This window comes from Schistocerca piceifrons, chromosome 5 (assembly GCF_021461385.2).
Source record: "Schistocerca piceifrons isolate TAMUIC-IGC-003096 chromosome 5, iqSchPice1.1, whole genome shotgun sequence".
NCBI classification, from domain to species: Eukaryota; Metazoa; Arthropoda; class Insecta; order Orthoptera; family Acrididae; genus Schistocerca; species Schistocerca piceifrons.
The window spans coordinates 334,280,163-334,296,612 of NC_060142.1; the positions used below are offsets into that span (position 1 = coordinate 334,280,163).

The 16,450-nt window shown below is 44.7% G+C and overlaps 1 protein-coding gene across 1 annotated transcript in view; it reads left to right on the plus strand.

The window, feature by feature from the left end:
• The first annotated feature begins 1,953 nt into the window (after window positions 1–1,953).
• Window positions 1,954–16,450, plus strand: part of LOC124798372 (coiled-coil domain-containing protein 124) — a 44,099-nt gene continuing 29,602 nt past the window's right edge. The window contains 2 exon segments of the mRNA XM_047261744.1: window positions 1,954–2,086; window positions 2,455–2,632. Of these exon segments, the coding sequence (XP_047117700.1) occupies window positions 2,474–2,632 (159 nt within the window). The 5' untranslated portion in view covers window positions 1,954–2,086; window positions 2,455–2,473.

Sequence of the window (16,450 nt, forward strand, 5' to 3'; positions counted from 1 at the left end):
TCAGAAACCAGATATATATAATGAACAGGATGCTGTGAAAGACTTGTACTGCAAATGTAGGAATTTTATGCAGACAGGATCTTCAGAACCAAAAGAGAGATACAACTTTATTGATGATGATTTATTGCCATGGCTTGAGGTTTTGATGCCTAACAGGTTTCTTTCAAGTAAAGAAAGGGAAGAAACTCCCTCTAATATACCTCTTACAGCAAAATTGCCAAGAAAAGTCTCTCTAGATGATGATAAGCAGCTACAACAAATCAACCTTGACTGAAGGAAACTTCCTGTCTTAAAAATAGACGAAAATATTAAGAACTGCTTAGAAGTGGAAGTATTTTGTGGGGACATACTCAATATAAAAACTATATTTGATGAAAGGGATTTCCCAGACATACCACAGTTTGCTCTATCATGTTTATACCCCTCACATTAAAATGCTGACTGTGAAGGTGTTTTTAGTAAGATGATTCTCATAAAAGTAAAAAATAGGAATAGGCTCCTTGCTTCCACAATAAATAAGGATTTGCTTGTCTGCCAAAGTGTGAGGAGCAGCAGTCCATCTAAAAATTTTGTTCCTATGAACATAAGGTCAGTAGCATGAAGGAAAGGCAGGTACATTCTGGGCTTCCACTTCGTGTTCTTCTGTTACTGACCCTGCAGAGGAGGAAGATGATGGCACATTCCATTTTTTAGTCTTTTTTCAAGATAGGCTAATAATGAAGTAATTTTTTAATATAATTTTGTGAGCCATATTTAATTTTTATAAATTTTTCCTGATAAGAAAGTTAAAAATCTATAGCATTAAAATGTGAATAAGTTAACGTGAAATAATCGGACACTCCTTTTTTACATGGTACCAGTATAAATCCCTTGCCGTGGCCGACCACGAGTTCGTTCCAATGCACTACAACAATCATAATATCGTTCTAATTCCGTTATTCTTGACGATAAGCGTGTAAGTGAGAGAACCTTTAGAAAAAGGGTTGAAATTGTGCTTAAAGTTTGTTGGAAGTTGCTAAGTGCTTTCTTTATAAAATACTGGATGATTATAGGATAGGTAATTTGCGCTCTATTTTAAGCAGAAGCGTGTTTTTGACGGATCTCATTACTTATAACGTCATATCTCCTGAACTATTTGCTGTACAATAATATTATGTTGCAGGTGCATTCAGTGATACATGTAGATACTGAATGTAAAATGTGCAGCGAATAGTAAAAAAGTAATAAATAAAAACGCCATGTTTGCTGTTGAAGTTTTTATGTATGCCAATGTAAGCAGAAGCTAGTTTTTTACACGTCCAAGTGTCTTATCACGCCAAACCCCCTGAACTATGTGCCGCAGAGTGATATAATTTTGCATGTGCATTCAGTGATACATGTAGATACTGTCTGCAATGTGTGTTGCGAACAGCGTTAGTAGTAAAGGAGTAAGAAATTAAAACGTCATGGCATACGCTGAATTTTGACCACATGAACAGCGAAAAAGTAGTAAGCGATAAAGTTTTTTCCTTCCATGATTTTGTGAGGGCTGTCAGTGAGTAAAAGTTCCGTAAAGGTTTGAAGTTATATGTTTGTTGGAAGTATTATCATTTTCGAGTAATGGATGAACAAATTTCTAATATTTGAACGCCATTAGCTTCACAACAAATAGTTTATAATTTTAATTCTTATTTTATCGTGTTAATCTTAGCTTACTCGTAGTGAGTAAATTACGACAGCACGTCAATTTTTTAAATTCGGTCAATAATTACGCGAAATATTGAAAATGAACTTTTTGTTGCCCTGGAAGCTGGTAGATACGCCATCTACAAACAAAAGTAGAGGCCAGACAACCTAAAAACGGATTTAATATATATAAATATATACGATAATTTTGCTGCAATTATGAGATCCAGTAACGTTGAAAGGCTGGCGACCCTGAGTAGCGCAACTATTTTTGTCTGTTGCGTACGAGGAAGTTTGGTTGCATTGCACTTGTTTGAGATCAGCTGTCATTGCGTATGATACATGCTATAATTTCGCAGTAAATTTTGTGTTTTTTTTTACAACAGTGTGGTAGGCGGTGACAGGAAGGAGACTTTGCAAAGTTAGTGTTCCAGCTCGATTGTGAATGTGAAATTTCTTTCAACTGTAAAATCGTGTAGGTATTGTCGTTTCAGAAGTATTTACAAATAAGCTTCTCATTCCAATAAAAACTATCTTGTGCGTGACTTTGGAGGAAACGAGTAGACCTCCTGATGTTAAATTTTTCTTTGTAATTCGTGACCAGTATGAGTTGTAGAAACAATACTTGTAATATCATTTGATCAAGAACAGTTGTGGCATTCAGACAGAATACCCATAGGTTAATATTATTTCCTAATTTTGCCATAGAAAAGAAGTGTTTAGTTGAGTGTGTAACGTAACTGACAATTTTAATGCATGCTTCATATTTTACGGTCTATTTTGTTTCAGTATTCGTCAATTAGATCTAATGCCCAAGAAATTTGTGGGAGAAAACAGTAAAGCTGCTGCTGCAAGAGCTCGCAAAACTGCAGCAAAGGAAGAAGAAAATGCAAGGCGGCAACAACAGCTAGAGGATGAATTGTGGAAAGATGACGATAAACACATTATTAGGAAGCAGCAGAGGAAGGTAGGTAGTTCGGAACTGCTAAGAAATAACGTAAACTGAAGGATTACACTCAGCCATTTGGAATTTACAAATACTAAAGTCTATGAAGAGTATCATTTGACAGTGGGATCATTCCATGGTGATTAACGTAAAATATATATTGTCGTGACAGGCATAACCCCCTCCCTTTTGGGTACAATAATTGCTTTTTCACGTCCTTTATACTACGCATGGTAGGTTGACTTCCAGGATTCTTTGATAGTTTCACATATTGCCTATTAATCCAATAGCCTATTTATACAAATACTTAAAAAAATTGTGACAAACGTAACATTTGCGTGACCCTATGAAAACCATCTGAAGTTGCCATGAGTTTTATCTGGTGTCAGCACTGTTCATTGTCACTATATGTTTTTGACCTCTGAACTCGGCCCGACTTCTTACCAGCTGCTGATTGCTGTGTGGCACATTAAGTGAAGGTGACAAGGTTTTATTCAGTATGACGGTTTAACAATCATAACACAGTGGTCATTACTGTATTTCAAAATAAGCTACATGTAAATGTAAAACATTCGGCACTGGATAAATCTCATATCCTCCCTGAGCTTGAAATGACAACTATGATTCATTGGACTTCCTGGCAGATTAAAACTGTGTGCCGGACCACGACTCGAACTCTGGACCTTTGCCTTTCGCGGGCAAGTGCTCTACCAACTGAGCTACCCAAGCACGACTCACGCCCAGTCCTCACAGCTTTACTTCTGCCAGTACCTCGTCTCCTACCTTCCAAACTTTACTGAAGCTCTCCTTTCATATCAGCGCACACTCCGCTGTAGAGTGAAAATTTCATTCTATGATTCATTGGGATTGGTGGTGAGTGCAGTTTCTTCACTGTGTCACTTATGATAATCTGATCCTTTTTGTCAGGCCATTTGTACATTTATGTGCAAGCAGGAATCATGACAGACATTTGAAAAGCATTAGAATCGTCAGGCTCCAGTCCAACAGCTTCTCCAGGATACCTTTATCTTACTGAACAGCACACTAGTCATATAAAGATAGTTCCATAGTATGTAACAAATCTTCGGTTTCACCAAAATATAATACAATGTGAATGTTTTCACCACTGCTTTGGGGAAAACCACTGTAGGAATCATTGTTGCAATTATTAAGGCTGGCATTGCGAAATCTATTGTATCAGAAACAGCAATAATTTTCTGTGTTTTCATATAACAGAACCTGCAGATTTTCTTCTTGTCTCACACAGGGTGCTCTCTTGAGCCGGCCGCGGTGGCCAAGCGGTTCTAGGCGCTTCAGTCCGGAATCGCGCGACTGGTCGCAAGTTCGAATCCTGTGTCGGGCATGGATGTGTGTGATGTCCTTAGGTTAGTTCGGTTTAAGTGGATCTAAGTTCTGTGGGACTGATGACCTCAGATGCTAAGTCCCATAGTGCTCAGAGCCATTTTTTGCTCTCTTGATGCCTTGGACAGGAGGTGCAAATTTGAAAAAAATTACTTAAGTTTATGTTTTTGTTCTTCCATGTGACTCCGTCACAAACAGGATTTGCATATTCAAATGACCAGCAACAGGTACATCATACCAACTCTTTGGCATTAGTAACATACTCATCACCTTGGAGGATGTGCCTTCAAACATATCCTTTTGCAACAACATGCGCACAATTGTGTGGGCCCTTACTATGATGGATTAAAAAAATTTCCAAGCACAGCATTTTGGGCTCACCTACATAGCAGCCATGGAATAAGAACTTTTGAAATGACTGGCTCTGCCATCACTCCAAGCTGTAACTTTTTTCAGTAGTTTCAAAATGGTCTTCAAAATGTGTGATTGTTTTGTTGAAGGTTTGTACTTCTGCAGATGTGTGCCGAGTTCAATCTGAAATCGCAGCATAACATTGATGCCTTGCATTCTTGGCGGAATCCAGATGACGTATGACTGCAGTATATATTTTCTCGGTGCAGTCATTGTTCCAGTGTGCGGCCATTACCTCACTCCGCTGTGTTACACAATAGTTTTCAGCAAAACCTCTTTACAGTATCACACATCCTGCTGCAGAGTGTCTTTCTGTTTCTGCAATTCCAATGCTTATCAATATGTTATATACCTTAGGTGTAATTTTATTTTGTTGAGTTGAGATGTTAGTTCAGCTCTTGCTTCAAGAAGATTCCACTCTTTCTTCACAATTGTTCTCCTTCTATCCCACTGAGTGGTGTAGACCTTGCAATTTTGCCTTGAGTTTATTGCTGCACATAAAACTCCAAGGTGTCTACAAATTGTTTGACCGGTAAGTACAAATGGCACATTCCAGTCATACAGTTTTTGTTGTACTGTGTGTAAGAGGATCTGAAGAAGAAGGAATCTGAAGTTTTCACAGTATAAACAACAGCTGACTTCTAGTCTCAGCCAAACAAGTCAACATGTGTTGCACGCAGTTTGCAAAACATTGACAACTGTGTTTTCATCTTAGGATACTTCTCTGTAAACAAGAAGTGGATATCCTTCACTCTGAACATCAGCCTCTTTTGCTTGCTTGTCTTTGTCTTCATGTGTGTATCTTGGACAGCTTTTACATCTTTCCTATCAGGCGCCTGGCATGAAATTGTATCACTGCAACAGAAATCTCACACAATTTCTTTCATTTCTTCAGTGATTATGGTTAACCTGTCTTGACAGTGTGTCAGATGAAGGGGTGCTACATAAATTTGCTGAGAAGTTTTGTTATAAAGTTTGTTCCTTTTTCAGGATGCTGGCTAAAGCTCCATTCACTTTCCTGACAGCTCGTTGCAAAGCCTTTTATGTGGTTATATTTCAGAACACCTACTGGGCATTATTACTGTTTCCTCAGAAGCCTGTTTTTGGCTTTCTTTCCTCCTATTATGGATCTTAGAAGCTTCCCTCTCCTTTTGTTGAATGTTATTGCCACCTTTCAAACTTTCTCGAAGTTTCATATTTTCTCGTGCCTTTTGTCTTTACATTGCTATTTTCTGTGCATCTTGCTTAGATTGACGACTTCTTTCCCATTCTGCTGGTGCCATGGAAGCCATAGTGGCCAATGATTTGCATTTCAACAATTTCCTATAAAAATCTATTAATTGTCATAAATATCGTGTACATTGTTTGTGATGCACAGTAATATCACAGCTTTTAAATGAAATTGTAAAATTAAACAGTGATTTCAAGTGAGGCAGATAACAAACTGTCAATACAGCCTGTGACTAATGTAACAATTAATGGAGGTTACATGAGTTCCAAACTACCTTTTACATTTATGACACTGTCTATTATAATGTGTGTAGAAGCATATTATGCCTCCTGTTTCTCAGAGTGCTGTATTGGATGTGTGTCCTTATGTTTATGGATGCAATAGCCCAAAAACATGCAACGACAGCACTAAAAAAAGGCCTGTTTGGTGACTAACATAAAATTCACATTGAAGCTACTGCATTATCTGCCCACCTGTGAATAATCAATATTATGTGAAAACCTGCATTAAATGGCAGAAATGAACACCATATAACGTGCTACATATAAAACGTGTTTAATATGGAAGTAAATACATTTTAATTCACTGCCAATAATGGCAGTTAAACGAGGCAATGTTGCTGTTTGCATTCGTGCTTCTCTTGCATAGCTCCCACAAGGTTTATTGTAGTGTTGCTCAATTTAGAAACTACACATTTAGAGCTTTAATATGATATGCTACATGAGTAAGTGACAGACAATTTTAATTATGACAAACATGTCACGTTTCCGTGGAATTGCCCAGTCGGTCTTCTGTGCCAAGTGGACGAGCAATAATTTGATGATCTGTAGTTTTAATTCATTTTTACCTTAGAATTCCCTTTAGAATGAAACTGTACAGTGCAAAATTTGAGCTCAAAATGTAAAAAATGTTAAGGTTTTAGAGGGCTTTTTGTTGGGAAGGGGGGAGGGTGTTGGGTAATGTTGTGGTAGTATCATGTGAGCTGTACGACAGGTTAAGTCAGATTTAATACCATTTAAAACTGAGACTTGTTGTAATGTAATGGCTATTTCCAGAATAAAAGCAACCTAAAATATAGCTCCAGGCAATCACTCCACAAAGGTAGTCCTTTTGAACAAACGCCTTTCTGTGTCAGTTACACACAATACCAACCTCCATTCACTATTTTGCCCTTTCTTCAAGAAATAAAAGAAAATACAGGAACATAAATCTTTTGAACACCTACATATTGTTGATATGATGCGCAGTTATGCGAAAGTTACAGCCATCCCACTCACTACCTCAATTTTTTCGAAACTACTACTCCCAGTGAACTTCTCTTGCAGCACCATCTTCAGGAACCACTTCCCACACCCAGCTAGAGGAGCTGCTTCCTTCTACAGATGGCAGGGCTCCCTCTCGGGATCCGTCTCCACAGAAACCCGTACGACAGAGGCTAAAGCCAGCCAATAGCTGAAGGACCAGTGACATGAAGGCCCCAGGGCTGCTTGCTCTTCATCCATCTCCACGCCTGTCACAGCTAGGCCTTGAAAGAATCCTGACCTCCAAAGGCTATGAAGGATAATAAGATGATGAATCAGAACGAGGCTACTCCAGTGATCTCAAGAGGCAACAGAACCCCCACTCTCCACTGTTGGATTCTGAACCAATGCTCATTGATGTGGTTCCATCACCATCGGTAACAGGCAGTGGTCCTGGGGTGTGAACAGTCCTCCTGGACCCTACACATTTGACCTGGAGACCAGTAATGTGATTATTCAGTGGAACTATAATGCATATTAAAAAGTCACCGCCAGGTCTACACCACTTATTTCCTCCACTTCTGCTATTTCTGTTGCTCTACAAGAAATGCACTCCACTGATGACCATTCCCCAGTGCTCTGTGGGTAAAGTGTGTTCTGTTGGAACTGTGTTGGTCCTAAGAGGGCATCTGGAATGTTGTGTACATTGATTTACGTAAGTGTGGTCAGGGAGTAGATTCAGAGTTGCCACAAGTTCTAGAAATAAGGGAATTTCAAACATATCACGGAAATTAAAAAAAAAAAAAATGGGAAAAAATCTCATTTTTGTCTCTGTAGATGAAAGGGTTTGTTCACTGAGATGTCGTGCATCGTCACTGGCTGGGTGCAGTGGAGTATGTGTGCCACTTCCCTACTCCCTCATTATTACTGCTTCTCCCCTTCCTACCACTCTCCTCAGCTTGCAGACAGTGCTGCCACCACTTCTTGCCACTAGCCTAGCAACTGCCAATGGGAGGCAGGAGGAGTGGTTTGTTTGAATCTGATTCTCAGAGATTGTTGATGCAGCAACCATAGATGGCAGTCATGTACACATGAGTTGTGTTGGAGGACTGTGTGAATGTGTGTATGCTCTTGTTTTCTGACAAAGGCTATGACTGAAAATTTAGTTGTGAGAGTGTGATTCTCAGAGTATTTGTTCCAGTTAAAGGTTGCATGGATTGATCAATGCGATCTCATTTCATCAACATGGTGTGTGTGACATGTAAATAGCTGGCCACACGAGTGGGCTTCCATGACAGGCCAAAACCGCAAGCCATTTCTATGGGTATCTCCAACGGATTGGGCCTGTCGATCTGAAGCCTGTCATTTCTCACTAATGTGCAAGCCCTGCCCATCGGATATAGTCTCACCAATCTGCTTGCAGTCCGTCTGTGTGTGTGTGTGTGTGTGTGTGTGTGTGTGTGTGTGTGTGTGTGTGTGTGTGTGTGTGTGTCATAATTAATGTGGCGGATTTTCGTGGTTTAGGGCTGCAGTGCTTTTCAGCAGGCCAGATGCTACATGCGATTGATTTCAGGAATTGCGACAGTCTCACTGCAAGTACATTGTATGGTGCAGCGTCTTGTACACATTTTGTTTATTCTGGTACAGTTGGGCACTTTGAAAATAATTTATATATTAGAAAGTATGGACAAAAAGAAAATTGTGGTAGTCACTGGCAGTTTGTACACTATGTACTCATATATTTCTCGAAAGAAAAATCACACAATACCTGCACAATAATAGACATAACACAGCGACTAGTAACCAACAATAAGAACATAGTAGAACCAACATTTTACTGGTCCAGTCAGTCAGAAGAAATGGTTAATGTGTTTTATATAGGAGGGCAGTTGTTATAGTAATAGGCCAAAGACGTTGGTCTACAAGGCAGAGATAATTTCTGTGGAGTGCAGTATCCATGTAAAAGGTAAGAGTGTAAGGAATATTGGGGTTGAGGAGAGAGAATAGATTCAGATGAGAGTTTCTGGAATGGATCTAGAGATTTAAGGGACCAACACGCTATTAAGGTACGTTTACACTGGGATACATGTATCGCGACATGTATGAGCGACATGTCAATTTGACATGTCGCGATACATCACCTCATACAAAAATTCATGGAACTTGTATGCGGACCCTCGAGCTCATACATGTCGCATATACATTTTGTATTTCGCTTTTTGGCCATATACGCGACATGTATGAGCGACATTTGAAGAACTCGCGCTCACACAGTACTATCATTTCCTGTCGTCTTGTCGACTGCCGCTTATTTCGACGATTAGCGCATGCGTAGTACCAGGCTCTTTGGCGGCTGTTTGAGTTTTGAAGGTGCCTACTGTCGTTTCGACGTTAATGTATCTGCATAGAATATCAAAAAGTGCCATATGCAACATTATTCTTCGTGTTTGCGAGGCCATTGTGCAAGTTTTATCCCAAGAAGTGAAGGTAAAAGTTTTATATATATCAGAGTATGTAATACATTACATAATTTTTTCATGCATCTGGCACATATATCAATGTTTTGCTATTATTCCGGCGGCCTCACGTGATAATGTTGACAACGGATGCCGACAATCGTGTGTGAGAGGTTGGCATTAGCAGTCGCGCGACAATGCAAATGTTTTGTCATGAAATATTCGTTTTACGAGGAATCCCCAGTGGCTAAAAAGCAGAGTGTTACTGCCAACTGATCCTCTGGTGGAATCGCTTCCCGAAAGTTTGTGTTGGTTTTGGACACAAGAGGAGCCACAAGTGATAACAAACTGTGGAAATCCTCCATACTCATCCTAACATAATTTCTAAAATATGCGCCATCCTCTAGCGTTAATTCGCGAGAAACTCTCTGTGCCACCATCTACGCTTCCTCCGCCTTTTCTTCCTATCATCTTCCAAAAGAGCAAGTGTATCAGCACATAAAAATGTGAAATCTTCCAAATCGTCGTCGGAAGCTATCGCACAGTGATACATATCAACCAGTGTAAACGCACGCTCATACATGTATGAGGTTGATACTTGTCAACTCACACAAGTCGCGATACATGTCGCAAAGTCACATATACATGTATCTCATACATGTGCCGATACAAATCGCAGTGTAAACGCACCTTTAAAAAGAGAGTGTGTCTTTATACTACAGACAGACAACACCAGGTATTAAAAGTAATCAGAATGAGTTGCTAATGTATGTTGACTTTTCAGATAATTATACAAAGATCAAGCTGAGGTGATAAAATTTCACAGGGCAACTAAGACTCTGACAGTGTACACTGTAGTGACGCATATCATTATACAGTTAAGAGTGCAGATTTGTCTTCATTCTTATTGTCTGACTGAAACATAAAAGCTATGTCACTGTTGCATTTACAAAAGAATAAAAGATGATATTAGAAAAAATAACATTATCAAAAATTCAATATTGGCTAGATGGAGCAGCTCCGCAGTTCTGATATTAAGTTTTTGTTCATCCATCTTTCTTATCATCAAAAGGATTTTGGGTTCCTAGCTAAACAGTTTTTTTTTTTTTTTAGTAACTGCTGTTGGAGAGAGGAATTGGAGAAAGCATAAAGCATTCTTAGCCAATTATATTTCATTGTTTGCGTGCAAAGGCTGGTCAACCACCACTCTGAATTCAGTGGTGCATTCTGGCTCGATAGTACTTGAAAATCTTAACATTGCCTCACCAATTAGCATATAGTGTGGTGGTCCACTCCTACTATGAGTGGCTGTCCAGGAGTGTTCAGGAGTTGGCCAGTTGTGACCAAGCTATATGGGTACATACTTCTGACTATCTCACAGATCTGGATATATCGGATCTCCCAGTATGCTCTCAGGGATGGAACAAATTGGTGCCTCGGTGTCTTCAGAGGCCCAAAGTTAATTTAAACTTGAGGCAGTACAAGAAAACTTGTACTGCAGATTACTTTTCACAAATCTGTTTACTTCATTGTTAAGTACATAATATGGTTTTATTGTTGTATGTGTGGGTGGCTTCCACCAAGGAATACACACGGTTGTTCATCTGTTGTCCCAAATAGGGTTTTACAACTACGTCTTCCAGAACTGTTTACGAATTATGATGCAGAGTTACATGGGGTTATGATGGCACTGGAGTGGATTCAAAGGTATTGCAGGACAAAGTTTCTCATCAGCTATGACTCACTTAATGCATGCACCCCCTGCGGGTCCGGGGTAAGAATAGGCCCGAGGTATTCCTGCCTGTCGTAAGAGGCGACTAAAAGGAGTTCCAACTGTTTCGGCCTTCCATGTGATGGTCCCCCTTGGGGTTTGACCTCCATTTTTCAAAATTCTACAGAAGTACGAGCCTTTTGGGGAAGGACGCCTTACGTGGTGTACCACTGGTCCTCAGTGCACTAAAACCTTTGCACTCAAAATTGTACCGGCGTTGTAACCATACCCACTATTCCTCAAATTGGGCCTAAACGCCTGATGGGTTGTACAAGTTACGCCCATAGTGCGTCCCCATCTGCACCTACGATCATGATGGACTTACCATGGCACCAGAAATCCAGCACGGTAGCCAGCCCGTTGTGGTGGGGTCGTCATGTACCCTCTAGGTTGTAGCCCCCTGACAACACAGGGATCGTACTGCCGATACCTGAGCTGCACCCTCCCCACGTCGGCCAAGGAGTAGATGCCCGTCTCCTTGGGGCATCAGGACTCCCGGCAACGGTCATCCTGCCAGGTGGCCCTTGCTGAGGCTGGGTGGCGCTCGTGGGGAGAGCCCCTGGTCGGAGTGAGTGGTATCGGGGCGGATGTTTCACAGATGAAACGTCAACACGTATCAGGTCGCTCTGCGGCCGAGTCTTTCAAAAGGAAAGGTACCGTTTCTAGTTCTGGTTCTCCTGCCCTTTCCCCCTTGGCCACTCCCTGGGAGGAGGGAGAGGCCCGCCGGCTTGGGGCGAAGTACTTCCCCGCTATTTGGTCTGTTCTCGAACCGATGGCGGGACGTTCGCCACCTCCAAGCCCATGTTCTTTGTTCCTCACATTGAGGACATCTTCGGGGAAATCGAGGCTCTCAGTAAGATGCGTTCGGGGTCCGTTCTAATAAAGACCACCTCCGCCACACAGTCGGCGGCGCTCCAGGCGTGCGACCACCTAGGGGACATCCCAGTGTCTATTGTCCCGCATCTGGCACTAAATAGGATGCAGGGGGTTATTTTCCATCGTGACCTCCTGCTACAATCTGATGAGGAGCTCAGGGCCAACCTGGAGCGCCGAGGCGTGCATTTCGTCCGGCGAGTCCAGCGCGGCCCCAAAGACCGTCACATCGACACCGGGGCCTTTATCCTCGCCTTCGAGGGGGGGTAAAGGTGATGTGCTACCGGTGCGACGTGCGACCTTACGTCCCGCCTCCTATGCGCTGTTTTCGGTGTTTGCGCTTTGGGCACATGTCATCACGGTGTGAGGCTGAGCCCCTTTGTGGCGATTGTGGACGTCCTCTTCGTGAGGAACATACATGCACCCCACCACCTCGGTGCGTTAATTGTCCTGGCATCCACTCGCCTAGGTCCTCAGACTGCCCCGCACATCAGAAGGAGAAGAAGATACAAGAACTCAAAACTTTGGATCGGCTCTCTTATTCTGAGGCCAGGAAGAAGTATGACCGCCTCCATCCCGTGCCGTTGACCACTTCATTTGCCTCAGTTGTGTCCACTCCTTCCGCGGTATCCTCACCCCTATCCTGTCCCCCCTCCACCTCCTCCCACCATCCGGGGTCTCTGCCTCCGCCTCCCAAATCCCTCCCTTCCAAATCCTCCTCCCCGGTGGCCCCCGCCCCCTCTGCCCCAGGGGCCACCCTTCCTCCTCCTCCACCCCCCCACCCCGCCGCCTGAGAAGCGATCCTCTTCTCAGGCGTCCATCGGGGAAACGTTCCGGACCCCAGCTTCCGAGGTGCGGCGTTCCAAAACGGACCCCGCGCGTGAGGACCTTCTTCGGGTCCAGCCCACCATCCCTGTGCCTCCTCGGCTTTCCAAGAAGGCCTCCAAGAAGAAGTCTCTATCCCCCTCTCCATCCAGGCGCGTTTCGTCTGACGCTCCATCTGTGAGTCGCTGCTCCCGGCCGTCCTCAGTTTCGCCGGGACGCTCTGCTGCCAGGCGCTCAGCTGGCCTCTCGTCGGCAAATGATGCTGCCCCTCCTACACAACCAGGGACAGCGGCTGCAGCTGGCGACGACTCGATGGAACAGGATCCGTCTCCCACCGGTTGTAGCGTTGTTCCCTCGAAACCTGGCCCTCCGCGGCCGTCGAGGTGACCAGCTCTTCCTCTGTCTCGTTCCCCCTCTTTTTTGACTAGCGATGGCCTTGTTACATTGGAACATAAGAGGTATTCGATCTAATCGGGAGGAATTACAACTGCTCCTCCGCCTGCACTGTCCGCTCGTCCTTGGTCTCCAGGAAACCAAGTTGCGCCCGACTGACCGTATTGCCTTTACCCACTATACCTCGGAGCGGTATGACCTCGCCCCCGTGGACGGTATCCCAGCTCATGGTGGGGTCATGTTGCTCGTTCGGGACGATGTCTATTACCATCCCATCCCATTGACCACCCCACTCCAAGCAATAGCTGTCCGTATTACTCTTTCTGCTTTTACTTTTTCAGTTTGTACCATCTACTCTCCATCGTCATCTGCTGTTAGTCGGGCTGACATGATGCACCTGATCGTTCAGCTTCCCCCGCCGTTTTTATTGTTTGGCGACTTCAATGCCCATCATCCCCTCTGGGGCTCTCCTGCATCCTGTCAAAGAGGCTCACTCTTGGCGGATGTCTTCAACCATCTCAATCTTGTCTGCCTCAATACTGGCGCCCCGACTTTCCTCTCGGACTCTACTCATACCTACTCCCACTTGGACCTCTCGATCTGTTCTACCACTCTTGCCCGTCAGTTCGAGTGGTATGTCCTTTCTGACACCTATTCAAGCGACCACTTCCCCTGTGTCGTTTGTCTCCTGCACCACACCCCATCCCCACGTCTTTCGAGCTGGAACATACCGAAAGCTGACTGGGGACTTTACTCCTCCCTGGCGACCTTTCCGGACCATGATTTTCTCAGTTGTGACAGTCAGGTCGAATACCTCACGGGTGTTATCATCAATGCTGCCGAACGTTCCATTCCTCGTACTACCTCTTCTTCACGTCGCGTTTCCGTCCCCTGGTGGAACGAGGCTTGTCGAGATGCTATCCGTGCTCGATGACGTGCTTTACGCAACTTTCGCCGCCATCCTACGTTGGCGAATTGTATTGTATACAAACGACTCCGAGCGCAATGCCGTAGAGTCATCAAAGACAGCAAAAAAGCTTGTTGGGCCTCTTTCACCAGCTCCTTTAACAGTTTTACTCCCTCTTCTGTCGTATGGGGTGGCCTGCGCCGGTTGTCGGGCATTAAGGCCCACTCCTCGGTACCTGGCCTGACCTCAGGTAATGAGGTCCACGTTGATCCTGTGGCTGTCTCCAACGCCTTCGGCCGGTTTTTGCGGAGGTTTCAAGCTCCGCCCATTACCACCCTGCCTTCCTTCTCAGGAAAGAGGCAGAAGAGTCTCGGCGACCTTCCTTCCACTCGCTGAATATGGAAACTTATAATGCTCCCTTTACTATGCGGGAACTCGAACGTGCGCTTGCACTGTCCTGGTCCTCTGCTCCGGGGCCAGATGCCATTCACGTTCAGATGCTGGCACACCTTTCTCCGGCGGGCAAAAGCTTCCTTCTTCGTACCTACAATCGCGTCTGGACCGAAGGTCAGGTCCCCATGCGTTGGCGTGATGCCGTCGTTGTTCCTATACCCAAACCCGGGAAGGATAGACACCTTCCTTCTAGTTGCCGCCCCATTTCTCTTACAAGCTGTGTCTGTAAGGTGATGGAGCACATGGTTAATGCTCGGTTAGTCTGGATTCTTGAATCTCGACGGCTACTTACTAATGTCCAATGCGGCTTTCGTCGCCGCCTCTCCGCTGTTGACCACCTTGTGACCTTGTCGACATTCATCATGAACAACTTTTTGCGAAGGCGCCAAACGGTAGCCGTGTTCTTCGATTTGGAGAAGGCTTATGATACCTGTTGGAGAGGAGGTATCTTCCGCACTATGCACAGGTGGGGCCTACGCGGTCGCCTGCCCCTTTTTATTGATTCCTTTTTAACGGATCGAAAATTTAGGGTACGTGTGGGTTCCGTATTGTCAGACGTCTTCCTCCAGGAGAACGGAGTGCCTCAGGGCTCCGTCTTGAGCGTAGCCCTTTTTGCCATCGCGATCAATCCAATTATGGATTGCATTCCACCTAATGTCTCAGGCTCTCTCTTTGTCGATGACTTCGCGATCTACTGCAGTGCCCAGAGAACACGCCTCCTGGAGCGCTGCCTTCAGCGTTGTCTAGACAGCCTATACTCATGGAGCGTGGCAAATGGCTTCCGGTTCCCTGAAGAGAAGACGCTTTGTACCAACTTTTGGCGATATAAAGTGTTCCTTCCGCCATCCTTACATCTCGGTCCCGTTGTTCTCCCATTCGTGGAAACAACTAAGTTTCTAGGGCTCACGTTGGACAGGAAACTGTGTTGGTCTCCGCATGTCTCTTATTTGGCGGCCCGTTGTACACGTTCCCTTAATGTCCTCAGAGTTCTTAGTGGTTCATCTTGGGGAGCGGATCGCACTGTCCTGCTTCGCTTGTATTGGTCCATAGTCCAATCGAAGCTGAATTATGGGAGCTTCGTCTACTTGTCTGCTTGGCCATCCCTCTTACGCCGTCTCAACTCCATCCACCATCGGGGGTTACGTCTTGCGACCGGAGCCTTCTACGCTAGTCCTGTTGAGAGTCTTTATGCTGAAGCTGCTGAATTACCATTGACCTACCGGTGCGACGTACTGCTGTGTCGGTATGCCTGCCGGCTGTTGTCTATGCCCGACCACCCCTCTTACCAGTCCTTCTTCGCCGATTCTCTCGACCGTCAGTACGGGTTGTATGTGTCTGTCCTGCTGCCCCCCCCCCCGGAGTCCGCTTCCGTTGCCTGCTTCGACAATTGGATTTTGCCCTCCCTACCACCTTCAGAGAGGGTGAGAGCCCGACACCACCTTGGCTCCAGGCTCCGGTTCATATTTATCTCGACCTCAGCTCACTCCCGAAGGAGGGTACTCCGGCTGCAGCGTATTGCTCACGGTTTGTCGAACTTCGTGCTCGACTTGCCGGTCACACCTTTATTTACACCGATGGCTCCAAAACTGACGATGGTGTCGGCTGTGCCTTTGTCGTCGGGGCCGCCACCTTTAAATACCGGCTTCTCGACCAATGTTCGGGCTTTACGGCCGAGCATTTTGCTCTCCATCAGGCCGTTCAGTATGCCCACCGCCACCGCCATTCATCGTATGTACTCTGCTCTGACTCACTCAGTGCTCTTCAGAGCCTTGGAGCTCCCTATCCGGTCCATCCCTTGATTCAACGGATACGGCAGTACCTCCATTCTTTCGCTGATAATGGTTCTCCTGTCAGCTTTCTGTGGGTTCCCGGACACGTAGGAGTGCCTGGGAATGAGGCTGCGGATGCTGCAGCCA